Source organism: Sinocyclocheilus rhinocerous, unplaced genomic scaffold (assembly GCF_001515625.1).
Source record: "Sinocyclocheilus rhinocerous isolate Xijiao unplaced genomic scaffold, SAMN03320098_v1.1 scaffold174, whole genome shotgun sequence".
Taxonomy (NCBI): domain Eukaryota; kingdom Metazoa; phylum Chordata; class Actinopteri; order Cypriniformes; family Cyprinidae; genus Sinocyclocheilus; species Sinocyclocheilus rhinocerous.
The window spans coordinates 1,397,713-1,425,630 of record NW_015646289.1 but is presented as its reverse complement, the minus strand read 5'-3'; the positions used below and the strand labels follow the sequence as shown (position 1 = coordinate 1,425,630).

At 38.9% G+C, this 27,918-nt stretch overlaps 3 protein-coding genes across 3 annotated transcripts in view; 2 read left to right on the top strand and 1 right to left on the bottom strand.

Moving 5' to 3' along the window:
• The first annotated feature begins 286 nt into the window (after nt 1-286).
• LOC107707191 (sestrin-3-like) lies at nt 287-10,989 on the top strand. Its single transcript, XM_016511127.1, has 6 exons — nt 287-465; nt 7,903-7,969; nt 8,067-8,212; nt 9,667-9,833; nt 10,030-10,174; nt 10,639-10,989. Exons 1-6 carry the CDS (start codon nt 400-402, stop codon nt 10,726-10,728), a joined length of 681 nt encoding a protein of 226 aa, XP_016366613.1. The 5' UTR covers nt 287-399; the 3' UTR covers nt 10,729-10,989.
• Nucleotides 10,990-14,358: 3,369 nt separating this feature from the next.
• Nucleotides 14,359-27,918, top strand: part of LOC107707247 (uncharacterized) — a 15,700-nt gene continuing 2,140 nt past the window's right edge. Inside the window, exons 1-5 of the mRNA XM_016511216.1 lie at nt 14,359-14,453; nt 22,648-24,601; nt 24,705-24,747; nt 25,805-25,960; nt 26,151-26,240. Coding sequence (XP_016366702.1) covers nt 22,667-24,601; nt 24,705-24,747; nt 25,805-25,960; nt 26,151-26,240 — 2,224 coding nt within the window. The 5' untranslated portion in view covers nt 14,359-14,453; nt 22,648-22,666. The remainder of the gene's footprint in view (nt 14,454-22,647; nt 24,602-24,704; nt 24,748-25,804; nt 25,961-26,150; nt 26,241-27,918) is intronic.
• LOC107707248 (forkhead box protein O4-like) lies at nt 15,078-21,895 on the bottom strand. Its single transcript, XM_016511217.1, has 3 exons — nt 21,168-21,895; nt 18,711-20,180; nt 15,078-18,359 (listed from the first exon to the last, which is right to left on the bottom strand). Exons 1-2 carry the CDS (start codon nt 21,597-21,599, stop codon nt 18,735-18,737), a joined length of 1,878 nt encoding a protein of 625 aa, XP_016366703.1. The 5' UTR covers nt 21,600-21,895; the 3' UTR covers nt 15,078-18,359; nt 18,711-18,734.

Genomic DNA, 27,918 nt, shown 5'->3' with positions numbered 1-27,918 from the left:
TACAATTGTAATTGTTATTTTACTTTATATTAATAAAAAAACTGTAATCAGTTGTCAGGCTGCGTTGCGTCATGAAAGTAGGCGGGCTTAACGTGTTTAACAGACAGGTACTTTTCCACCACATGTCAACGCTCATTGGCTCGGACAAACACAGCCGTCACAATAAAATGCAGTACTAAAATTTGATTGGCCTGCGCTCCACTCTTAGACCCGCCTCCCTAGCACTCTGATTGGACGCCATCACTGTGGCAGTGGCAGTCAATTGTTTTTTCGCCCAGTGACACTGCAGCTCTATGTCCGGACATGTAGATCTCATAGCGGCTTGGCCTTTGTTAGCGAGTCGCTGAAAAGAACCAAGAAAGCCAGAGGAGCCGCGTTCATGCACATACAGGGAGGAAAATGATCATCTGCACGAAAAACATGGACTATCGCCTTGGAACCCAGTGCCAGTTCGTTCAAAATCAGGTAACATAAATGCCTGAAGTGAAGATGATAACTGTAAACCGTAGCTGTACGTTATCTAGACACTTGCTGGGAAGTTTCAAAGTTGACAGTTCATCTACTTAGCAAAACCATCGTCTCTTTAATGTCGTTCATTCATTCGGGTTTAAAACGCTCCTCAAACATATACATGTGTCATTATTTTTGAATACATATTCAAAAGTCCCTCTTTGAAAGAAAAGACTAACGTTAGTCGCCATAAGTAATATCCGTTATTTTCTAGCATACACGAATGTCGTTCACATATATTTGTAGAATCAGTCCGCTTTTGTATTGTTACTCTGATCGCCACTTTTCAACCAATGACTATATTTGCTTCGAGTTTTAAACGCCAATTCATTGTGTTAAGTATTTATTGTTCCTGAAATTAACTTAATTTTTGACAAGACAAAAGGGTTTTCACCATGTAAAGCTGCAGTCTTGCAGTTTAATTTCCTTGGATTTAACGTTTGTGCTGCAATTCATCTGTAATCTAAGGCAGCTTTGAACTCGCATAACAATAGTGATCCTATGACATATTTTGTCTTTTTGTTTTGTATTTTATGGAATGAAAAGCTGTGCAAATCCATTGCATTCATGACAAAGAGTAATAAGCTTCTTTGTCGTGCATATGCTTAGTTCATACTTCAGTTTGGTTTAGATAGTCATTGTTTCGTTGCAACTGTGATGTTGACTACTCATAAAGGTATGTATTTGTTGAATATTCCAAGTATTAACAGCAAAACATTTAATCTCCACGAGGAATTAAGACTGCAGTCTGGAACAATCTTTGAAAGCCTTTGGTGCAGTTTAAGCCATGGTTATGTTTTTACCTATAATCTAAACCTAACGTTACATGAAAATAAGCTTTTCTATTGATGTTGGCATGTTGAAGTTTTGTAGGTTTGACACTCTCCGTCACGTCTGAGCTCTTTGTTGAGTTGTTTGTAAGAAGAATCTCCTGTTTTATACACGAAGACAACTGGTTGAGTATTTTTGGGTCGTATCGACATAGGAGCATTCTTTTATCGAACATTCAACTCATAATTTTTCCCCTTAATTTTGTATTTATTTTCATGTTTAAGTATATTCTTTAACCAAATGATTGCGTATAAGCTTTTGTGAAAATGAAAATCTGTCATTTGTGTATGCGGCGCTGTCGTAGTGTAATTTTTCGCAGTTCACGTCGGGCAAACACAAAGCCCTTTGTAGTTACAACCGTAAACCGTGACACGACAATCTGCACGGGAATATTTATTTATTGACATTTCTTCACGCTTGACTTTTTGGTCTTGTTGTGTGAGTGTTTTCTCTTTCTCCCGTTTGTGTGATGTGATGCTGATGTACTGCCAATCAAAGTTGTTTTTCTCCCCATTCGCCTGCAGTACCTCCTGCAACCTGAGGTGATGGCGCTGCTGCGCATATAGGAGAACAATAGAGGAATGTGCCATTTAAACATTTCTCAGAAATATGCTCTCATTTGCCAGCCCATAAGAAAATACCCTAGGCTTGTACTTGGATTGTTAACATTCTAAACTCGTTTTCTTTTCCCCCCTCAATTAAGCACTGGTCCATTTGTAAAAGATACTTTTCAAAAAAATGTCTGTAGGTGGTAAGTATTATAATGGCACAATACGTGTTTCAAAGCTCCCTGATGTGTTTCACATAGAGAGCATTTTTAATATCCTGACTCCTGACTATGCTGCTTTTGTAACCTTGTCAGAACAGTACGGTAAAGTTTAAACATGTATTGCAATCCATTATGATTATGCAGCTTATATATAGATATACGTTCGAGGCATAGCTGACCATGATTCACTTCTGAATATGAAGACCACAAAAGCACAAAGATGGCAAAATAACAGACAACTGATTTCACCAGCAAACCAAATCTTGGCCTTCCCAAGCGGAAATGTGATTCATCAATAATCTTCCTTCACTTCACTATCTGTCATATGCTAGCTGCTGAATGTATGTCACACTGTCTGCTTATGTTAATGTCAGTCTTACTGGTCGTCTGAGTGCATCCATATGTGGCTTGCCGTGTTTGTCTATTTGTTTGTGTGTGTGTGTGTGTGTTTGCTGCAGGCCTTGTTTCAGTCCAATCCCCAGTGAGGTGCAGCTGCCTGTTTTGTTCTTCCTGGCTTGCAGGTTGGCAAGCCAAAATAGTGTTTCCTTTGTAGAGAGGGAGAGAGATGGGGTTTGTGCAACAGCAGTTGGGGCATTTGCGCATGTCAAGGGCTGAGCCCTCCAGGCCTTCTGAGAATGCAGATTGAATATCTTGCTCTTATTCTGGACTCAGGCCCTGAACCGAAGCCCCCCATCAGTTTAGAGCCTCATGTTTAGACTGTCCTCAAATGACAAAAGATGAGCAGTAGGCTTATGTTTGTCTGTTTTATTTAAGTGGTGATATGTCGCATAATTAAAGGGACCGCTCACCCATAAATAAAAATTCTGGTGTCACTTACTTAAGTAGTTTCAAACCTGTATGACTTAATTTCTTCTGCAGAACACAAAAGATGATATTTTAAAGAATGTAGGTTACCAGACAGTTTTGGTGATCATTGACTTTCTTTGCATGAAGAACAGTTTTTGAACGACATGAGAGTGAGCAACTGATCACAGAATTAAATTTTTGGGTGAACTATCCCTTTAAGGCTACTTTAGATTATTATATTTTTTTTTTGTATTTGACCAGCAAGAATAAACACATTAACTCATTCAAATCTAAACGCAAGAGTTCATGCAAATATATTCAAATCTAAATGCTGTTTTGTTTGTTCATGGAGTGATCTTGCACTTTTTTTGATCTCTAATATATCACACAGACGCTGCTTTGTGTAGCACTTTAACTTGTTTTAATCAAACAAATAACTGAATTATTATGTAAAGGACGTGTATGCTGTCATTGTTCATGGAAACAGGAATTATGATTGCCGAAAGTGGCACCTTTACCCAATAAACAAGATTTCGGCTGAATTTGAGGGACTCGCCAAGAGGATATGAGACTGACTTCCTGTTTCGTGTTGACTGTTGGTAAAGACATGTCGGTGCATGTTGCTGGTGCTGATGAGGCATACTCTATTGACAAAAAAATCGCCCCAAGTTTCAAAATAACCTTACGCTGTTGACCATGAACTGTGCTGCTGTTATGTATGAACTTTATACCCTAATTGACAAGTTTAACCAACATCTTTTGTTGATCGCAGCTTGATATATATACACAAAAACCTCGGTTGACAGCATCTGCTGCAGCGTTTCATTGAGCCGTGGGTGTGTGAGCGTCTCTCAGCTTCTCATATGACTTGCATTAGTCTCTAATTTCCCTCTGAATTTTCATTAGTAGTTAATTGCAAGTTGTTTTGTCTCGTTCCATGGATACAGACTCCCCCTTGCGATTTTCTGCGGCTGCCGATACGTGCTATGAAATGAACACTCTGTATTGAACCACGATAGCATGTTGAATATATCTGTATTTGCAGTTGCCTGTTTTTCTGGGTCACTGCTGAGGAGTTTTGGGCATTGCGACCAGGCTCGGAGACATGTGATCTGTTTACCAGGGAAAGTGCACTTGTACTTGCGTCCCAATGGAGAATAGTGTTTGAACTGTTGTTTGAGGCTGACCTCAACATCTTAGTCTTGTTTAAATTACTTGTCCCTATGTAGCTTGTGCTTTATTGCCAATATGGCTCTTGGTTGACCGTATTTTCACTTCTGTATTCTTAGAGCTTTTCCCAGCGCAAAATGCTTATGGTATCTAAACAATAGGTACATCCCACTTCACGTACTCGTGCACTATTCTATGCCATTTTATAGTATAAATACTTGCTAGTAAATTTTACAAACAATTTTAAAGTAGAAAGACTGAAATAGTATTTTCTTGTAAAATGTATCCTGGTAATCTTTGTTTTAATTGAAAAAGCATTTTTTACAGTAGTATGTTAACACTGGAAATTCCAGAAAGAAAAAGTTTCACTTCATATACCAAGATGATGCACTTAATTAACCACAAAAATGAAGAGTGGAATGTTGAACATTTCATGCACTCAACTGTTGCAGCCTTTCTTTATGTAATACAGGGGAAATGGTCTATTAGATAGATTCCAGTGTTGGATGACAAAATAACTTTATAAAGTGCATATATTAGTAGAGTGCGTAGTATGGTGTGTCATTTGGGACACAACAAATGTATGGAAGTTATGCAGAAATAGATCTGGATAGGCACTTGATCTGGAGTATAAATGCCAGACTTTCTAGGTAACTGTAATGTAAGTTCATGATGCTTTGTATGGTATGTTTTGCTTGCACATGTTTTGCAAGCCTCGACTGAATTGAATGACAAAGACACCTGTATCTCGGGCAGAAACATATCGCAGCTTTCAGTGCCACCTTGACACAGATCTTTTTCCTTGATAGAAGAGAGTGTCTTTGTTCCTGTTTCATCAAGTTGCCTCTTAAAATTAGTCATCAACCAGATGTAGTGTCATTTTTTTAAAAATCACTTTATATTAAATGGTAAGTTTCAGGCATTCAAATACCTCAGTAAACAGGTTAGGCTGACACATTTTCCAATAGAGGGCAAACCACTGTCTGCACCTCAGTGCAAAACTACTTTTCATCGGAATTGCATGTTAAATTGGGTTAAGAAGCAAATATTGACCGACGGTTTAGTGTTTTTAAGTTCATTCCCTTTCATGAACATTTACTTGAGGAACCTGTCTGGAGAGATATTGATGATGTCCCGCAAGTAAAACCCTTTTTTCTTTATTTCATAGTGTCCCTTGTGCAGGAACGGCGTTTCTTTCTTATCTATGCATGTGCTATCTCAGCTGTCCTCTAGGACTATTTATGACCCTCTCTTTTCTGTCAGACACTGTATGAAGAGCCAGGACCAGACAAGCAGTCCGTAGGCCTGGGTGTAATTTATTACCCACATATTTTCCCCAACAAGATTCAGCACTGTAGAACGTGAACAGATTTTCAGTTGGCTAATTGCTATCAGTTCTTTAATGTGATTTTAAGTGGTATTTGGAGACCCAAAATGTATAGTGACTCAAAGGGATTGTAGGCGCAGTACGTGCCGTGCTGTCAGAGTGAATCTTCAGTACTGTCAAGAAGAGTTATGATGGCCCAGAGCTGTTTTGGCCACGGCTCTCAGTTGTCCCCCGTAACTATGTAACAAGATTTCAGTCAATACGTGACCACGTTCATGTTTGCGTTCAGTCAGAGCTCATCCTCTTCTCTCCCCCCACCCCAGAAAGTGTAACTGACCCGTTCATCGCCATGACTAACTCCAGCCAGACCCACAGAGCAGCGGTTTACTCGAAGGAAGAATGGAGGCCACCCTCTCACAGTCGAACTCTACAACTGATCACATACTAGAAATGAGAGCCAAGACTAGGGGTAGACGATAAATCTATATTCATTGGGAAACAATCCACAATATCGATAATAATCTTGAGCAAATTAATATTTAGCCTACAACCCTCTACATTGCGAGTAAATCACTCGCATATGCGACTAAATCTTCACTCTGGGTGACTAAATAATCCAGCAGCTCATTAATCCTTAGTGCGTTTTATATTGTTCTTATTAGTAGAATTAGTATCATTATTATCTTATCAGTATTTTTGTTAATTTTTTATTTTTTTACAGAAACACTGAATGACCAAAAAAAGCACCACCATCAGTCCGAAGTTCAGTTAAAATGACTAATATGCATTCATACATGGTTATCAAGTTTTAATTCTAATTACTAAAGTTCTATCATTAAATAATATTGATTATCATATTATAATGCTTGACTGACTGATGTTAAAGGGTTAGTTCAGCCTATATATATATTTATCAGTCTGGCGAGTAAACAAAAAAATGTACTAGCCAATGGCGATTCAATTGCCAAGGTGTTCGTAGAGGGCTGGCCTACTAGACGATCTAGATGATCAGGTCAATGTCACTTAAAGTCTGCATGTTCATTTTGAATGAGCGGCACAGTTTTGTCATGATGTTTTCAGCGTCTTGTCGTCTCATTATATGAGGACAGTTCACATGAACTTCATCTGCAGAGCTGCATGAGAGTCACTTCACCAGCATTTCGCCATTTCACTTGAGAAAAGCTTTCAAATGCAAACTGAAAGCTGAAACTGAAAAAATAAAACTCTAAAATTAAAAAGTAGCGTAGACGTAGACATTTGCTTGTAAACCAACAAATTATGTTTACATTCATTCTCAAGGCCTTAAACATGTGGAAAGCATTTTCTTCCCCATTAATAGAATGAGATAAATATTGTGATAAATATTGATATCGAATGATGTGGGAAAAAATACTGTGGTAATATTTTGCCCATATTGCCCTAGAGCTATTGTAGTTCCATTGCTGTTAGTTAATCAAAAATCTACCACTATTGTCAAAATGTGTCGCTGACCTTTTAAAATGGCCTTCAAATTGCATTGAACTTCAATAATGTGACGCATTTCTGTGTGAAATTGTGAAATTGTATTGTTTTTCCCCCAAGCCACTTAGCCTATGTTACATCAACAGAAAAATGAAGTAATTTCAAAGTAGAGATTGTAACCACAGTTTGGTGCACATTTATAAAACATTTCTTTAGAGTCTTATGCACTGATAAATGGCAGAAAATGATTACACATTTTTAAAATGTATTCTCTAGTCCAATAAAACCCATTTTCACCAGCTCTGCTTCTGTTTGCTTCAGTTGCTCTCTCACTACTCTCCAATCTCCTGTTTCTTCCTCTGCTCTCTCTCTCTGTGAGGCGCTTGAACAGGAGGGGAGTGGGCAGGATTTCCATAATCCCACAGTCAGACACAAAGCAGGCACAAGGCCTCGGTTGGCCTTCACAGTCAGCATTTAAAAACATGAAGACATGAATCAGCAGATCTCCTCAACACCAGTCAAATACATTGGGACAATGTATTTGCCATTTTCACATCGATTTCCTTTCCACAAATTGTCTAAAATAGTCTCCTATGCTAAATACGGACGATTGAACCACAACTCCCAAGTTGTGCCTGTGATTATACATGGGTATGGTGTCCACTGCCATTTTTATAATCTGGATGTATTTTAAGCGTCTTGAGGTGTGAAAGTAGGAGATTGAGGTCGACAGACGTCTGTCTGGTCTGAAACAGCAGTGGGTCGCTGTTAGTGTGAAATGTCTATTACTGTCCCTCGATACCCGCAGGATCCGTGGCAGATGCCGTGTTTGCTTGCTAGTATTCTTTTACTTCTTTATATTTTTGTTGGTAACTGCTGCAAACACTAGTGAAAGTTATTTGAAGGTGGTTCCTTTAAGATTAACCTAAAAAAACACACTGAATAGGTGCTTTTCATTCGCAAAGTGCTTTTTTATCTGCCTTTTGTTTGTCAATTTCTCATTTCTGTGTGTTATTCCTTTTGGCAGGTGATGGTGAACTCTGAGAAAGACCGTGCTTCTCTCTTGTGTATGAAGGCTCTGGCCAACAGGGGGCGTTTTGGATTGGGATGAGTGTTTAGAGAGTTATTTTTACACAAGGGCCTTTTCTTATGTATTCCTCATGGACCCTTTTTCGTAACCTGCTTTTCTCTTTCTCAAATGCTCCATATCAGATGTGGAGGAGGAGGACGAGGCAATGTTCTCCGCAGACCCCTCCCGCTTCGTCACAGACCCAGAATTTGGCTACCAGGAATTTGCCAGACGGGAGGAGGACCATTTCCAAGTATTCCGGGTGCAGGTGGGGGCAGAGACTTTGCATTGGGTGTCACCTACCAAAAGTAGTAGCATAAAAGGGTACTAAGGGTCAGAATTACAGCTCATGCCCTTCCTTCTCAAGACTGTCAGCACTTAGTGTTACTCTCCAAACCTTAAAAGGAAGCGCTGTGCCGCTGACAAATCCTCTCAAATGCCAGTTTCATTCAAGTAGGCTTTCTACATTTGATTTGAATGGGAGTCATATGCAACTCCTATAGTTAAAAGCAGTTTGTTTTATCCCAACTTATATTGAGAAGTTTAGGGTGTGAAATGGATACTTATATTCAGGAAGGATGCATTATATTGATCAAAAGTAAGATTACAGACTTTTATATCGTTATAAATTTAAATATAAATATTTTTATTTTATTTATTATGGGTAATGAAAGGTTAATATTTTGGTATTGGGAGTCCCCAACAACAGGTTGACATGCATGCAAGTTCAAAAAACACTTTCATGGTCTTATAATATGCATTTATTTTTACCTTACTTGCTCAACGACTCCCAAATGATTCGCTCAACGACTCATTTTTCCAAACCCTTCCTTTGCGTGACGCTAATCGGCGGTGATTGATCCGATTGGTCTCATTTTCATTTCATCATGCCTGTAATGCCTGTTAAAGCAGCGTTTGTGAGCGCAGTACTGCTTTGTGTACAGCATTACTGGGGAAACAGCTATTTTACCGCTCCAAAGAATGATTTTGCATTTTCATTCAGACCAACGCGAAAAGACCAACAAGCGGGCGGGCAATATGCTAATGTTTCATGTTGACGTCAACATGAAACGGCTTGGGATTCGTTTTAAAAACGACTCGTTTCAATGATTCAGAGTCGACTCTTTCTTTTGAGAGACAATAACTTTATACACGGTGCACTTTGCAGGATGTTTTCACTGTGTTACACACTGCATGAAAGGTAATTTTCAAAAATCTATAATAGGGGCACTTTAATAAATGCTGTTCTTTTGAATTTTCAATTAATTAAAGAATTAAAAACTTGATAATATAAATCTTTTTTTTGTCTTGAGCAGCAAATCAGCATATTAGAATAATTTCTGATGGATCATGTGACACTGAAGACATCTTGCTGAAAATTCAGCATTGACATCGCAGGAATAAATTACATTTTAAAATACATTCAAGTAGAAAATAGTTATTTTATATTATGATATAATTTCACAATATTACTGTTTTTACTGTATTTTTATCAAATAAATGCAGCCTTGGTGAGCATAAAAGACTTCTTTCAGAAACATTGACATCTTGCTGGTCCCAAACTTTTGAATGGTACTTCTTTCACTTCTTTCAGAAACATTGACATCTTGCTGGTCCCAAACTTTTGAATGGTAGTTTATAAGCCATTGTAGAAATTGCAGAAATAATGCACTTTAACAGTCTTTAAAATACCGCAGTATATTTATTCGTCTTTCTGTGCAGGACTATTCATGGGAAGATCACGGCTTCTCATTGGTGAACAGGCTCTACTCTGATATAGGGCACTTGTTAGACGAGCGATTCCGCACTGTGGCCTCCCTCCCTTTCCCTCACAGCCCCGATCTCAAACGAGCCATCTGGAACTACATTCATTGTATCTACGGCATCAGGTACCCTGGTTCCCTGGTTTTTCACACTTTTGCATTTTGGCACAAGTTTGCATTTTGAATGCAAAAAAGAACCATGAAATTAAATCTAATGCCAAGCTTTCAACTCCACACTCACACATTGTGACTTAACAACTAGTTTCGAAAATGCTGAAAAAGGCAAAAAACAAAGCACTTACATTGACACTTTTGCCCTCAGGTATGATGACTACGATTATGGGGAAGTCAACCGGTTACTGGAGCGTGGATTGAAACTTTATATTAAAGCTGTGGCCTGCTATCCCGACTCCAGCAAGACCCCTCTATGCCCACTGTCCTGGGCCCCTGTCAAAGCTTCAGAGAAGGTGATTTCCTATCAAAACTTGTGCTGCGTACGCTTCAGTAGCTCCTACTTAACCCCACAAAGCCTAATATATCATATTTGATGTGTAAATTCTCTAAATTATCATCATGATCAACTTTGATGGAAAACATTTTGCACTCAATTTACTTCATGCATTCTGTCGTTTGACTGATAGTATGTATTTTTTAGCAAGTAAAAGGCATTTTAGTAAAACTGAGATGTTTTTTCCTCCTAGAGTATGAGCTCCTGATATATCAAATATGATACTCAACAATAAACACATGCTTTTTTTAAAAGCATTTTTTAAACCATTTCATTTGATAATTGTACAACTTTTGTTATTTTGTTCTTGCCATGAAAATGCTTCTGACATGGCGTTAAACAAAATAATAAAATATACCATCTGCTTGAAATGGCTATACAGTACTTCATAAGTGTTTTAAAACAAATCTTTCTGTCTTTTAGGTTCATGTAAATTTGTTAGTGATGGAGGCACGTCTGCAGGCCGAGCTGCTGTATGCGCTCCGAGCCATCACTCAATACATGATCGCATAGGACACGAGCGTTCAGCGCCACAGAGGGACATGGTACAGCGAAAGTCAAGGCAAAGAAATAAGCAGAGATCTGTCTCTCCGTCTCTGTATTTGTTGTCTCTGAGTTTACCAGTGTGATGTAAGGTACTGCTGTGAAACGTTTCTTTGCCAAAGGTGAAACTTTAGAAAAAAAACGGTGCAAAGCAATCGCTCTCACCCCTACTGTCATTTTGCATGTTTCTCCTACTTCCTTTTCTTTCTGTATTTGTCCTTTTGTGCGCATACTCTTCTTTTTCTACCTTTTTTTTTTTTAAGTATCTTTATCTCAGATGGTTAATGTGCAATTATTTTTATTCAGTTGTGGTTGTTTGTTGTTATTAATATTTTCCCATTTGTTTGTTTTGTTTGTTTTTTGCTGTTGCTATTCAACTGAGTGAGAGAAGAAGTGTACAACTGTCCATTTCCTATGTATCCAACTCTGGAAAGGTCATAGCCAATTTGAGTCACTGTTTACAGAAAATGAGTGATTGGACAAAGGCTGTTGCTTAACATGGCTTCCTGATATTTCATTTGAATGTGGAATAGTGAGACCAGAGCAAAATTTAACAAAGGGTAAGAGAAGGTTCAACGGCTGTAACTTTCTTTTTAAATGAGCACTTTTAAGACCGTATCCATCTATAGAATATCTCAATAAGCTTTCGGCTGTGGCTTCGTTCTGCACACAGCAGGTCATCGAAGTACTGTTTTCACTCCTTTCGATCGATTATTAGCATTGATGTTTTCCAAAATCTTCCACACGCTCTTCTCTCTGCATGGGTGCTATAAGTGATTAAAATGGGTACATTTATAGGATCCATATTTATCATCCGATTCATCTCAGTAGGCATCTAAATGGCTTTACAATGTGAAGATCTAAATTTGACGGGATCAACGCAGTGAAAAGGAATCGCTTTTTCTAAACTACTTTTCTTTGTGGTGGTGTTCCCAGCGTTTCTCAGTTACTTTGGGCGGACAGTCAGTTTTAGCCGCTCTACACAAACTGGCCAAATCGACACAGTATGTATTTGAATTACATCATCTGCTAACTTGGAAAACAGTTTAAATATCATTTAAAAGTAGGTCTTTAATTTTGAAGTAACTGGCCCACTGAAGTGATTCTGAAAGGACCAGCATTTAGCGTTTAGGTTAATGTTGTGCTGGCGTCTCCAGTGTAGACATTTGGATCAACAACAATTTAGTATTTGTTTTAAAATATTTTACCATGTAAAAATTAAAAAGTCATGATGTGAGTGAGAAGGAGCTCAAATGAGAATAAGCTTAAAATGTGATTTTAATGTAGACCCGCTGGTATAGATCAAATGAAGGACTTCTGACAGAACTATATAAGATGCGTAAAGGTTCTAAAGGTCAGCCTGTCGCTATCCTTCCCATAACCGACCTGCACAAAATTGACATTTTTTTGGTTTTGCACTGAACCTTTTGCACAAAACCCTACAAGTGTGGTTGCAGCTGTCATTGTTACAAACTGCTTGGAGAGGTGACGACGGCCCCTCTGATGCCATGAATATATTCAATGTCCAGTTTTGTTGACTTGGCCAAATACCTGTACTGTGTTAAACTCTCATCGGTCTGGTTAATTATAGTTGGCAGAATGACTTGGGCAACACCTATGGTTGGTTTTGTGTGTTTATTTTTAAACATTGCATTACTTTGTTCCTGTTTAAACTTGTCTTGTCATTTTGAGGGAGGGTTATGTTGTTGTTGTTGTCAGTTTTGCTCTTGTCTGAACTGTTTAGATTAAGAAACCAAGGTATGTAAATCAGCAGAAATGTGTACAGGAGCCGCAGTCTGTGCTGGACGCACAGTGCCTTTTGACTACTGATGAGTCACGGCTCATCAGTATGGCGGAACTGGACTCGGAGCTAAGCCTCATGCTACTGCATTAATTCAAGCTGAGAATGGAGGATGTTCATCATCCGGAGATGTTTGTCAGGAGCAGAATAGGACTGCAGCACGGCCGTTCTACCTTAAGCAGGACTGTCTTAAATGCTTGTTCTTCAATGACGGTTTGCCACGTCCCTGAAACGTGGAGACTTCCAGACTGTCTCCAACACCTCAGCTGGAAGACGTTAAGGACTGTGCCTCGGCGGAGGAGACTGAACGAGCATGGCTATTGCCAAAATGTTTATTTACCACGTAAATGTAGGAACTATAAAAATTTAAACTGACCAAAAGGAAAAAAGAAAAAAAAACAGGCAAAAAAAGTTTTGAAATGTGAAAGCTTATTTTTTCTATAAAGATATGCAATATCATTGGTGTGTCTTGCTTTTATTTAGTCATTAAGTGTGAAAGTAAATGTTTTTATAGTCTATATTTAGTAAATTAACCTTATGGTTGCAAATAGTTCACTCATTTTAAGTGGTTTATATGTTCAGAGTGTCTAGAAGGAGCACTTGGCATGTCAATCATTTGGGAATCCATTTTTAATAATGGCTTCTGAAACTACTAGTGCAATCTTGCCATCTAGTGGTACATCTCCATTCGCATTTCTTTGAAAAAATCACGCCAGCAATTCAGACATTTCATTAAAAGCTTTCAGGTTCACTACATTTTGAAGTATGTTTAAAAACAGAAATGTGAAGCTTATAAAAGCAATTCCTTGAACTAAAAGTCTATGTTTTCTTCAAATGTGCCCCCTGGTGGTCTGTTGTCCTGCATAGTTTAGATCTAACCTCTCTCAAACTCATCTGTCTTCAGGATTACTAGAAAATTACAGACAGATGAGTTAGATCAAGTTTTGACCTAATTCTACGGGACAACAGACCTCCATTGACAATTGGTGGAGTTGCGTTGACCTGTGGACAACGTTGTAAGTTTGGATATAATTTCACACAGAAAAGGTTAGAACTTTTTTCCCCTCTGAAGTCATGTTAACGTGTATTATTTACGTCTAGTAGCTACAACAACAGTGAGTGTTTTAACGCCTAAAGGATTGACCCTATTCATCCACACTGTAAAGGCCCGTTCATACCAAGAACGGTAACGTTCTGTTTGTTAGATGTAGTATAACGCTTTATATGTTAAGAGTGATTCTGAGATATCGTTCCTCTGCGTCGTTGTCGTTATATCTGTGCTGTGGCTTCCCTATTCGTATGAAATTCGAACAATAGTTAAAAGTAGCCTACAGTTTTCGTTATTGCTGCGAACCGGACTCACTGGAACCCAGATTTAAGCTAACGAGGGACGGACAAGTAAATCAGAAAACTAATTTCTATGTTTCACATGCTGTCGATAATTTTCCCTGAACCTGGAACACTTCATTTAGATTTAACTTAAATTGACATTTAGTATGAATGGCTACTCTTGAGTAGCCTATGTAAACTTTTATATACAATATGTTATATACAATGGTGTGAATCATGTTTACTAGTGCTTAATCTGCTGCTCTAAATTTAATGAATGCCCTGCACCTCTGCTTATGTCAAGTGAATGGACCAATGACAAAATCAACTTAACAAAACAGTCTGCGTTAAACAGATCAGGTTTATTTCTATTATGCTGAAAGCAACATTGTAATAATTTGAAGCCCAGTTTCGGAACAAAGCAATCGATCTACAGGTGTGAAAGCACCCTTAGATCAAGTTTTGACCTAATTCTACGGGACAACAGACCTCCATTGACAATTGGTGGAGTTGCGTTGACCTGTGGACAACGTTGTAAGTTTGGATATAATTTCACACAGAAAAGGTTAGAACTTTTTTCCCCTCTGAAGTCATGTTAACGTGTATTATTTACGTCTAGTAGCTACAACAACAGTGAGTGTTTTAACGCCTAAAGGATTGACCCTATTCATCCACACTGTAAAGGCCCGTTCATACCAAGAACGGTAACGTTCTGTTTGTTAGATGTAGTATAACGCTTTATATGTTAAGAGTGATTCTGAGATATCGTTCCTCTGCGTCGTTATCGTTATATCTGTGCTGTGGCTTCCCTATTCGTATGAAATTCGAACAATAGTTAAAAGTAGCCTACAGTTTTCGTTATTGCTGCGACCGGACTCACTGGAACCCAGATTTAAGCTAGAAAACGAGGGACAAGTAAATCAGAAAACTAATTTCTATGTTTCACATGCTGTCGATAATTTTCCCTAAACCTGGAACACTTCATTTAGATTTAACTTAAATTGACATTTAGTATGAATGGCTACTCTTGAGTAGCCTATGTAAACTTTTATATACAACATGTTATATACAATGGTGTGAATCATGTTTACTAGTGCTTAATCTGCTGCTCTAAATTTAATGAATGCCCTGCACCTCTGCTTATGTCAAGTGAATGGACCAATGACAAAATCAACTTAACAAAACAGTCTGCGTTAAACAGATCAGGTTTATTTCTATTATGCTGAACTGCTTTCAATGACCTCTGACTAACATAATATGGGGGAACAAAATTAATTGATCAACAAAAAAAAAGCAATCAAGTACATATACAGTATATTGGCTATGCACAACTCGTCAGTTTTACATCCCGTCATATAACCCAAAACAAAAGAGAGAGAAAAACCCAACCCAGACCATAAACTAATGTTCTGTGTTATCAACTGGGATGCTTAGCAAACTCTTCTGGAAAATTAAAGGAACTAAAGAATGACTACGAAAGGAAGAAGGCTAATAATATCAAACAAGAAAAGTGAGAGTGATTTGGAAAGAGGGAAGGGGTGGAATTCCTGCATTTCATGCAGAAGCCCTGTGATGTCTGTCTGATGGGACGAAAACGATATTCAATATCTGTACTTTCAGAAATTAAACAAAGCCAGGGTGTTAACCATGAAAATTCACTTTCAAATCAACACTAAAATGACACAGGAAAATGTCAACGGTGACTGTCAGCCCTGAAGCTTTCTGAAAGATGTACCATGCAGGTATAACAATCACTCTTAGACATCAAGGAGCTGATTTACATGTACAAACATAAAAAACACGAGAAAAGATGCCCCAAAAGACAAGCACATCGATGTAAACGGTTGATTGAAAATCATCAATCGCTGTATTAAACATTACACCATTTGTGAGGTGCACAATATGTGGTGAGATGGACAAGCCCCTCCCTCCCCATTCACAGCTTCTTTTATAATACACAAAAACTGAGAGTTTGGGAATTAAAACATATAGGTAAATTTCTCATACTATGTTCTACATTAAGAAATTGTACTCCATATGCGTTGCATAAAATTATTAAAGGCCCTGATTTCTACATATGCACCAATCAAATATGGCCCTCTTTAATTGTCATATTTAATATCTAGCACCGATGAGTAGGATTAAAATTATTTCTCTGTAAGGAGAGAGCACTTTATCAAGTAATCTACTGCGCTCAGACCACTACATTGATGTGATTAAGAGTTACTAATATCAAGCTTTCAAATTAAAGCCAATTTATACACCAAAAGAATGCTGGTTTTAAACTGCGCAAAAACCATCTGAACAAATAATTAAAAGTCAACCCTTCTATTACAGAAAAGGTACAAATTGAAAAGAAAAGGGTTTTAAAACTGTCTGGTTTTCTCTGGAGTGACATGCTATAGTGTTCATTGGCAGTTTACAAAGTTTTGTAGGAACTCTACAAATGCACACATTAGATAAATCTCTCATAATAAACTGCAACATTAGATATATTTCTGCAGTGTTAAAATATCTATGTGACGTTGGCTTGCATAAATGGCGTTCATAATTTAGAAAAGGCCATGAGCATTGAAGTCATAACATGATTATCTTATTACTTCCTTCCAGAAGTTGTTTTAATTATTATTTTTCATAACCCTGAGAGTGAAACATTGCATTAATCATTTTCGTTTGGACCAGTCTTGCGTTTTGAGATGAAATCATTGCCTAGACAATTAAAAAGCAACCTAGCAAATCAAGATTTATATATATATTTTTTTTTCTGTTTAGCACAATTATAGCAAATTTAAACTCTTGATGAACAGTATTCTCTTGAATGTACTCATGCAATCAATCACATTAGTTTACATAGATTTTTCAGAAAGGTTTCGTAAAGCTTATCCACACTGCAATGCATCTGTCCATCCAACATGCAGTTCTTAGTGTTCCTTTGGTTACTGTATAAAATCTATATGCATTTCATCTTTTACAAAAATAAAAGATTACATAGAAAATGACCGTTAAAAATAATCTGAAATAGCTTCTGCTCAGATTTTAAAAAAGCTCATTAACAGCAAGTTTTCTTATTAGTCTGTTAATGATAACGCCCCAATCTAAATTAGAATTATAGTTGATATACCCAACTGTTTTTGTTCTTTAATAACATTTTTTTTTATAAAAGAGGAGTAGTGCTGTTTATGAAAAACTGAACAATGAGAAAATAGTTTTTCTTCTGTGCGTCTGTGGACACAGTCAAACATGCCAGAGGAACCATAGCATCTCATTATTGTAGCCATGTTTCTTCAAGATTCGCTTCAAACTCACGTACAACTCCGAAAACCAACTTTCGTCTTCGCTTAATTGAAATGATTCAGCGTAACCTTGAATTCTGTTGTCAGTGTGTTGGAATCAAGTTTCGGGAGCATTAAACATATTTGCAGGCACACAAATGCACACACATACCCTCCTGCACACACACACACACAAAAGAAATCTTCAGATATTGCATTCTGCAAAAGGGCACCGAGTTTCCAACAATAACACTATACCATTTAACCTGTTGGCAGGATTAAAAATGCCTTGTGGAAAATCACATTTCTTCATACTGTTGTTATCACTAACAAACACTTAAGAGCAGACAGTTAAATCATCATTCAGTTATCAGCCTCTTCAGCACATCACAAGAAAACACCTTTGTGAGAGCAGAGATCATAAAAGCCAAACTAACTGCACACTGAACACCACAGCGTCACCAAACCACCTTGAAACTTTGATGCTTCATACCACTGAGAGAGAGCGAGCACACCTTAACAGTTCAGCCGTGCTCTGTGGTCAGTGAAACCGTCGCCACTCAACGTTGTTCTCAACTTAACATTCTTGTGGTGCCATGTTGTTTTCATGCTCAGAGGGGGTCAGGTCAGCTGTGAAAGCCACTCCATCGATCTCGGCTGCTCGGACTTTCTCCATTGCTGTTCAACAAACAAAAGTTCACATCAAGAAAAGCTGCAGAGTTTGATCTTCCTGGCCGAATGATTTCCATTATCAGGTTGAAGAAGATCAAGGAGGAGTACCATCTCCATCTTACACTACGCATCATAGGCATAAATGTAATAAACATGATTAGCTGTTTATTAGGTGTGCTTCTTTAGTCCAAGTTTGACCAAAAACTGCAACTTTCAAAAAAAAAAATAATAATAATGTTGCACATATAAGACAAAAGAAAAGAGAAAATATGTTTCAAGACCATGATCTCTGTGTCCAACAGCACACTCTTCAGTTGACATTGGCACTTGACATGTATGAGGTTTGATTTCGTCGTCTAATTGAGAATTCTGACACGAGACTTCTTGGTCAAGTGTGTGTTGTCCTTAGCCGAAGCAGTTTATGTATTTGAGGTACAATGGCAAATGTAGAGGCAAAAATTTGAGAATATGTTCAGGCAATGTGCCACATCTGTTTTTAAAAGTTGTCTTATGGATGGGGGACAATCCTGTAAATAAATAATGAGAAAAGGGATTAACACATTGGAACAAAATAAGGAATAGTTTCACATAAAGAATAATGTAAAACCATAATTGAAACTAAAAGAATATTTCATTCAAAAGAGATAATCATTTACTCATCCTCATGCTTTTTTTTTTGCCCTTAAAATGAAAAAGTCAATGGGGTCCAAAACAACATTGGATCCCACTGACGTTCAATGTCAGTGCAGAGCATTTTCGTAAAGTCTTCTTTCGTGTTCACATTAAGAAAATAAGATGGGTTTAGAACATTATGAGGGTGGGTAAAACTTCATTTTTTGGGTGAACGGTCTTTTTAAAACAAACCAAAATTAAAATACCTGTTATCATCTTTAATAACGGAGTTAGCTGGGCACCCAGTTCTGGGAGGAGCTCTGTGTGGTTGCTGGCCCAGTATAGCCCTGTCCACCCTGTATAATGGGGTCAAAGTTGAAGTCAACCAGGTCTCCATCCATAAGATCACTGTTGATAATATATTCCACATCACAGTCCAGGTTTTCAGTGAACATGTCGATATCCAAGTCTGTAGGCAGACGGTCCTGAGAGGGCATGAAGCAGGGCGGTGTTGCAAACTGGCCTAGACCTTGCAGGCCTCCGTTCCCACCAGGTGATGGGACAGCTCCGTGCTGCAGAAGCCCAGCGCCTGGCACCTGATGCTGGGTCTTTATAGCTGCGAGCTGAGACGGTTCCTGGCTCATGGCCGAGTGCATCATTCCAAAGCCCATCTGTGAGTGCTGAAGTTGGGGTTGAGGCTGGAGGCTCATCTGCCCCACTGCGCTTGTGTCAATGCCTTTGCTCAGCAACATCTGACCTGCCTTAACTTGGCTGCTGGACATAGATCCCCCGAGCCCCAAAAGCCCGCCACCTCCTTGGCTCGGCATGAGAGGATCCATCTGGGTCATCATAACATCGCTGGGTGGAGGCGAATCAGAGGTAAGGAGCGCTTCGAGGCTGGAGGGCACGTGAGTGCTAAAACCACTGTGACCCGGACCGGGCAGAGGACTGAAGAGCGAGTTTCCGAAGCTTGATTGGCTTGTGCTGGATCCGGCGCTGCGTTGAACAGAGCTCTGCGACCCTGGTGGAGTGGATCCCTGTGTAACCTTCGATGGCTGCAGCTGCCGAAATGAAGGAAAGCTGGACCCTCGAGGCAGCAGGGTGGACGCCGAGGGCAAAGGCTGAGGTGGGGCAGGAGGAGCTGTGCTTGGGCTCGCACCACCTTGCGGACCTGTCATTAAAGTTAGCCCATCAATCAAATCCAGCTCTTCCATTAGGTTCTCAGTTAGTGTTGGGGGAAGATTCCCTGCAGAATAGCCACCAAGAAGGCCGTCCTCAGGTAGGTCATCCTCGTCCTCCTGCCACGTGGCAATGGGAGAAAGCCTCCCGCTCAGTGTGCTGGCATTGGAGCTTGTACGTGGCCTGAAACTCGTCCACATGTCCGGGTCGTCCAGGCTGCCGCGAGAGGAAGGGCTGCTGCTGTTCACTCCCCACTTTCCGAACTGACCTGGAGGCCCGGGACTGTCCGCACCGCCAGCGCCGGAGGCACCCTCACCCTGCAGGGCACCTCCAGAGCCTCCGATCCCAGCTGCTCCGGCCTGCTTTTTAGTCTGCTTTGCTCGTATATGGCTTTTAAGCAATTTGCTGCTGTTGTCCATCGAGGCGGCACGGCGGCGAGGGGCTTTGCCGGTTTTGCCCCCCTCAGGGTTGAGTATCCACCAAGAGCTCTTTCCAGTCGACTCATTGTGCACTCGCAGGAACTTGTTGTGGAGCGATAAATTGTGGCGAATGGAGTTCTAAATGGGATGACAAAAAAGTGATAAACAATGTCACTAACCTAACTGCACAAGATTGAAAATATTACTATCAGGGTTTGAAATTAACACCCGATATGGGCTAATTTTCATTTTTGGGTGAACTAACCCTTTAATGCTGTGAACTTGCAAGTCAGTTTGTTTTGGGGGGGGGGTTATATTCTCATTTGATAAATGCTGCATATCCAAGACCTTCATGTATCACTATTCACGGTGTCTTGAAATTATATTTTGGGGCATGAATTATCATTATTTGTTTTTTTTGTTTTTTTAAATGGATGTCAATGGAGGAGAGGCTTCACAGTGTAAAAGTATTTCAAACTGATAAACAATATATTATTAAGCCTTTATTTAACCAGGAAAGAACCTCGCTGAGATTAAAAATCTCTTTTACAGTAGTGTCCTGTCCAAGATAGGCAGCCCAGTTATACAAATACAAATATATAGTAGTCAACATCTGAAGTGGATCAAAACCTTTCATCAAACTTGTTCTCCGTTCTTGTCTTAGGACAACTTTGATGAACTTTTTTGTTCCACTTCAAATGCTGACTACTGAATAAAAAAAGGTTCTGAGTTTGATAATGCGTTTTATTTTTGATAATTTTGTTTTGGCTAGTAGAAGTTCTGAATGGTCAGTAACTTGATTTTAGTAGGCAAATTCTAATTTATTTCAGATTTTTTTTTTCCTGAATGGCCAGTAATTTAAAATTATAGTAGCCAAATTGGCAGGTGAGTGGAGAGGTTCATTTCAAACCCTGATTATAATTATTATTCATTCTTAATCTTGTTTATGAAATGTTTTAGTTTTGAAATGTTGTTGTATGCATTTGTCATTTTTATTTAATTTCTTTTATTTTCTTAAAAGTTTTTAGCTTTTCGTTTTAATGACTTTTTCTTATTTGTAAGTCGCTTTGGATAAAAGCGTCTGCTAAATGACTAAAAGTAAAGTAAAGTAAAGTTTAGACGTACCTTCCACCCAGCAGAACTGTTACTGTCTCCTTTGTCCTTAAAATACGGCACCGTTTTTACCATCCAATCGTAGATCTGCGCCAGAGTAAGTCGTTTTTCTGGCGAGTTTTCAATCGCCTGGCTGATCAGATCTGCGTAGGACTGATTACCCCAGGCATTACGCCTGGAAGAGCCTTTTCGAGGCGTGGCTCCGCCCACTCCAGCGATAACCCCGCCCTCCGAGACCGCGACTTTCTCAGGCTCGGATGTGATTGGCTGAGGCTCGTGTTTATCTTCTTCGGTGGGCGGAGTTCCAGCAGCAGACTCTGAGCCGTCGGCCCCGCCGGCTTTGACAGCTGAGATGTCTGGTCTAGGCAGCGGCCATGTACATGACCTCGGTCTGCTCTGCGGCTCAAAATCTGGGTCAATCGGGGGTACGTTTTCTTCCTCCATTGTGCGATGCAATCCAGATAATTTCAGAGGAAGGCTGGATTTCAATGAACTAGTTTTGATGCGAAGTTTTCTTTTTTAAAACACGATTCAATGGGCGATGAAAAGTAAGAGTACGACTATTTATACCAAAAGTAAAATAATCTTGTTTAGAAACGATTTTTTCTTCTTTAATATATTACACTACAGTATAAATTATCCGGACTAAATTTAACCGCGACTGTCTGGAGCGTAACGGAGCACATTCGTTATAATCTGAACACACCAATATAGCCTCAGTTAATCCTCAAATTGGAGATTAAAGGGGCCAAATAATCTCTCATAATATTGATATTTCATATCCTTTGTTTTTTATGGTGGTCTACAACAATTAAAGAGAATTTAATAATTTAACTGACTAATTATTGGCAAAGTTATAGTATAAGAAATAATGAATAAATAAATAAATAATACTGATTGTTGTGTGTGACTGCCAGCACTGGGGGGCGCTGTGATATTTCTGACGCCAAACAGATCGTCGCTCTGATTGGTCGAGGACTAAGCGCTTCGTCCAATGACTAGAATGTCCCCGTTTTCAAATCGACTCGGAGATATCAAACACTCGGCCTGATTAGAGATCTGGTAAGATGAAGATAATGCTTCCTAAAGATTATGATCTGTTTATTTTTTTAGAATTTGTATCAAGTTTGTTTGTTCCTTTTCGGATGTTGCTTATTACTAATATTCCGTGTCAACGGTTATATTTGTGTTACCATAGCAAAACGTTGTTGCAGTTGTTAGTTACAAAGTGAGTTTCTTCTAGTATTTTTATTCTGTTATGTAATATCACTCATCCAGAACTATTATCAGACATATTTATATAACTTATCTGTATTGTTCTATGCTAAATGTGGTAGGTTAGTTTAGTGTTTAAATTTAGACCAGTATTCAAGGAATTCAACCTGGTGCTTCCTTTTGTAACAAATGTGTCATCCTTTGTGAAATGTGTGATTGTCAGTAAGTAGGTTTCAGGAAGCTACATAATAAATCACATACTTTTTATTCCTGTCAGAGACCCGCCTGCTATTGAAATGGAGATCTTTCTAAGGCGGAAGCTTGCCCAGGCCGGTGGCAACATATTGAGCGGATCATCTCTTCAAAAACCTGTTTCCTCTTACCAGCCTATCAAATTGCCAGATCTGTGTTCTAGTTTCTATTCAATTGCAGATGAACCTTTTCCTCAAGTGTCTGGATTTCTTGATGACACCGTCGGCCCGTCCTTTCTTTCAAATGAAACAGGAACTGTGTTGAATTCCCCTGCTTGCACACCATCAGAAAATCAAGCAAAAAATAAGGATGAAGGAGTTTTAGCACCAAGAAAAGAGGCTACCAATGACTCTGGCCTTAATTGCTCTCTTGGAGCGCACTGTCTGTCGGCAAATGGAAGCACGTCTACTAGATCGCCACAGAATGAGAAAGACATTACCAGTGCAACAGTGAGCAAAGCAGATGGCGACTGCAATGATGCCACGGTATCCATTACATCTTTAGAGAAATCTGATTTAATTAGTGTAGAGTTGAAGAACAGCACTTTTGATGTGTCCCAAGACTCGAAAGAACGACCTGTCGCTGGTATTGATGCAACTGTTGATCTACACAACATCAGAGAGAAGAACAGCACTTTTGAGTCTCAAGAGCCAAAGGAGGGGTCTGACCCTAGACTTAATTCAACAGTGGATATTGATGTACCCAATACAAAGACTGAGTCAGGAAACACCACTGTTGAACTGGTCCAGTCACATGACCCTAAAGAGGGACCTGACACTGGGGTTAATGCAACTGTGGATATTCCTAATCTAGACAGCGCACAATCAAAAAATAATTCATGTGTTGATAACACTGTACCATTAAACACTACTACAGAACAGCCAAATGAAAACCTTGAAGAAACTATAGATATACAGCCACAAGAAAAACTGGATGGTAGTTTTAACTCTACTGAGGTTAATACAATAAAAAACACAGAGGAAGCTCATTTAAACGTCAATATAACTGTTGATATTGTGGAGCAAACAGCCAGTGCTCCTCTTCAACCCTCTGGTGAGGTTGAACAATCAAACTCAGTTCCTATAAAACCAGCTGAGACGATTAAACATAATACAACCACTGATCTTACCCCCCCAGAAGTTCTAGTTTTGAAGGACACCACTGTTGAAATGAAGCCCTCCAGTACAGAATTAGCTGACCAGGTTAATGATGCTTCTAACTCTGTAGGTGTCACTAAACCAACCTCTAACAGCAGAGAAACAGAAGTTGAGATAAGCACCACAGCTTTTGTTTGCTCTGTCGATGCTCCCGATGATGCTCCTGAGCTTAACGCAGAGGAGCATCACAAAAAAACATCAAGTCCTGGATTGGCGGACACTGAGTCTATTCCCTCTTCTGATATGGGAAATATCAGCAGAAACAGTATTTTTTGTTTAGATGACACATTGGACATGAAGACGAGCTTCCTGGTTACATCCACACCTATCGTTTTTGGCAAAGAATCCAGATTTGAGATCATGAGAGACGTGAAGCCCAGAAAGAGGCTGTCTGTGATCAACAGCATCGAGGCCCAGTCGAATGATGAGCTAGTTTGTGCAAGTAATCATGATGGAACTGATGCTGTGCAGGCGACTGAGAGCTCGAGTCAGAGTCAGAAAGTCTCAGCAACATGCACTTTAAGTCCCAGTACATCAGAACCAGCAAATGAGAGCAAGCCTCCCACAAAACTTCCAATCAAAAGACAGCTTCCTCAGCTTTCCTATAAGCTGAGTTATCCCAAATCCAGTCTTCCTCCAAGGCCTCAGTTGTCAGTGAACTCCACGGTAGCAGTCAAACCAAAGACTCTCCCAGGGCCGCCGGCCCCGCATCAGCCTGACACATCATCCACCACCCTGCTTGGCAACAGGAAGACGGTTCTGATGAACAAGGGCAAGAACATCGCTCCTGTCAAGAACATAGCATCAGCTAGCACTGTTAAGGTACGAAACTCAATACTTTATGTTGCTATGAATCAGTCAGCTGGTTACAAACATTGGTCTTGTGTATGGTTTAAATGCTTTTTTTTCCCTTTATTTAAAACAGACCTCTATGGTTTCTACTGTCACTGGATATAACTTCACTGCTGGTGAGTGGCTTTTACACATTTCATACATGTACATTATTGTTAAAAAGTTTGAGGTCAGTTTTTTTCACTGATGCATTAATTAATCAAAAGTGACAGTAAAGACATTTGTAATGTTACAAAAGAATTCCATTTCAAATAAATGCTCTTCTTTTGAGCTTTCTATTCATTAAAATAATTCTGATATTAAGTTTCCATCATAAATATTATCATCATAAATAGCTGAGTCCTTAGCCATCTTAAAGAATCGGCTAAAAACACATCTCTTCCATCTTTTTTTGACCCTCTAACTCTAGCACTCTCTATACTAATTTCATTCTTTAAAAAAACTTGCCCCATTTAGACTTGCACTCTATTCATTTACTAACTGCTAAAACCCCAAACTATTCTTTAAAAAAACTATTCTTTTTGTATTCTATTTGTTTTCTTTTTATTTATTATACAATTAACAAAAAGCAAAAAAAAAGGCCTCTAACACTAGCTTGCTCTGTTCTTTTTCTATTCTATCGGTTTTCTTTTTATTTATTATATAATTTTAAAAAAAACCTTGCTACGTGTACTGCGTTAAGCTAACTGAGACTTGTTATAGCACTTGCATATCATTGCTCTTTTGTTGATTTTGATTGCTTCTATTGTCTTCATTTGTAAGTCGCTTTGGATAAAAGCATCTGCTAAATGACTAAATGTAAATGTAATGTAAATATTAAGCAGCACAATTGTTTTTAAACATTAATAATCAGCAGAAATGTTTCTTGAGCACCAAATCAGCACATTAGAATGATTTCTGAAGGACCATGTGACACTGAAGTAATGGCTGCTGAAAATTCAGTGTTGCTGTCGCAGGAATAGATTACATGTTAAAGTATATAAAAAATTAAAAGGCTTACACTTTAAATTATAATGATATTTCACAATATTACTATAATTTTTGATAGAGCATAACAACCCAAACTTTTGAACAGTAATTGTACATAACTGTATGTTTTTTTTTGTTGTTTTTTTTATATTACTAATGTTGTATTATCAATTATGTATTCTGTAAGCTGTAATGTGGTTGCAGTTGCAAAACCTTCAAGCTCTGGTATACAGCAAATGAAACCATCAGGACTACAGCTGCCAACCCGTAAAAGACTGGCTCTCAAGACACCTCAGACTACACGATCCTCTGTAGAAACCGTTCAGACTCAGCCTAGTAATAAATCGACAGGATTACCAGGTGCTTTTCACTGATAGTTTTTCCTTGATGTGTATCATCAAATTTAGTTAATATCAGGTTTGCTGGTTGCATATTTAATGCAACATTTATACCTAGTAAATAAATACTTAAACAAAATGATTATGTAAATGAAGGGCTCTGATTTTATGTAATGCTTTGTCATTATTTCCTTTAATTTTATCTATGAAAGGTATGAGGACGAGGAGTTCACTGCTTCCCAGTGTGGGCCAAAAGCACTTGAACAATGATGGTTTGCCTTCGGCAAAGAGAAAAAGAATTGGTGCGATCATTTGTCCTTTTTTATTTACCTTTATCAATTACAGCGATGCTAACTTGTACTAGTGAGACTTGATAAATAACAGAAATATCTCTAATACTTTCAGAGGGTCTACAACACATTTTAACCACAACATCTTTAATAAAAACCAAACTCAAAGCCAAACAAGAATACTAATGTAATTCTTATCTCTGGTGTATTTCCTCTTGTGGTGTAGGGTTACAAAATAATGCAGCATTAACTATTAACAGCAGTTAATGTATTTTGATGCAGACTAATTGTTAAAAAAAAAATTGTTGCTTTGTATAATACCACTTAAAAGGTTTTCATTATACCTTTTTAAAACTATATGATTTTTGTTAATGGCAATGTTTTATGTTTATTTAAAAATGAAAAGACATGGTGTACAAAAAGCGTTGGGTGTATCAAAGCAACATTCAAAAACATTATAGTCTGTAAAATGGGGAAAATAACCACCCGGCCTTTGCCTTAAGCCACATAAACAGATCTCAACAGGATATCTCCCAATATATCATTATTGCAAAGAAAATTCCATATTCTTGTCTGAAGCCATCGAGAAACTGGGCAAGAAAATTGAGTCATCAAACAGAGTTGTCTTGAACATTTCTTATTTGCAGGATAGCTGCCTGACTACAGTAGCTGTAATCCAGACTGATTGATATCCTTGTGAAGTGCGCAGTAATAGCCTTGCTGAAAGGACTGGTGCATTTGGGAGCTTGTTGTCAAAGCCTTTTTAATATATGCTTATAAAGTAGGGGTGCTCCGATTGATCGGCTACCGATCACTATCGGCCGATAATCACGTTGGGATGATTGATCGGCGGTCTCTAAAAGGCCGATCTAAAAAAATTATCGAGAGCCATGAGAGGTTTGGCACGACATGCAGCGGCACCGTCTCAGTCTCTGTCTGGCACGGGTGAAATAATTATAATTCTAAAGGTGAGGTACTGGCCTTCATATTTTTTCATTAAATAACTTATAAAGTAATTTGAAAACCTTGTGTGAGGCGTAATTTCACGCGCGCTCTCTCTCTCTCTCAAAATAGGCAAATGGCTTCAAATCACCACACATGGTGTCTGTCTATAAGCGAGCTACATGCTGCACAGTTGACACAGGAATTGTCACATCGTCACTAAAGTTGATAAATTGCATTTATTTTTCATTCTTGCAAGTGTTTAACCATTCAGCGGTCGCGCGCTCATGCACACTCGCAGCGCACACACATAACGCCAGGTTCACGTTACTCCGTTTGCAGTGCATACGTGGTGCGTATTTTTTTCCGCGCTCATGTTAACGGATTAAAGCGTTCACTGCACACGGTTGCGGGCAGTGCGTTCGTTCAGGAGAGGTGCGTCTGCAGCAGTGCAGAGATCGTTTCCGCACCAAGTCTATGCACACGGTTGGCGGTCCACACGGTTGTGCAGGAGCGGTGCGTCTGCAGCAGTGCAGAGATCGTTTCCGCACCGAGTCTATTGCTGCGCTGCAAGCACTTAATTAAAGTAACAGCGCATTGTTTGCAGTAAATATTAACATGACTTGACACGAAAATGTAGTAATTACACCATAAATGCATATTATTAAAGTCTACTGTGTTTCACAGTCAACACATGTGGCCTCGTGCGTAGGAAAACAAAGTTCTTTATGAACCGCAGGATTGGTTG

Bases quoted from the DNA above. Each gene is read 5' to 3' on its own strand.
- LOC107707191 (XM_016511127.1), top strand. From the start codon at position 400: ATGATCATCTGCACGAAAAACATGGACTATCGCCTTGGAACCCAGTGC. The intron at 7,970-8,066 runs GTTTTGGATTGG...CTGCTTTTCTCT, and splicing joins GGCTCTGGCCAACAGGGGGC to TTCTCAAATGCTCCATATCA. The intron at 9,834-10,029 runs GTACCCTGGTTC...TTTTGCCCTCAG, and splicing joins CATTGTATCTACGGCATCAG to GTATGATGACTACGATTATG.
- LOC107707248 (XM_016511217.1), bottom strand. From the start codon at position 21,599: ATGGAGGAAGAAAACGTACCCCCGATTGACCCAGATTTTGAGCCGCAG. The intron at 20,181-21,167 runs GTACGTCTAAAC...CATCCCATTTAG, and splicing joins ACAGTTCTGCTGGGTGGAAG to AACTCCATTCGCCACAATTT.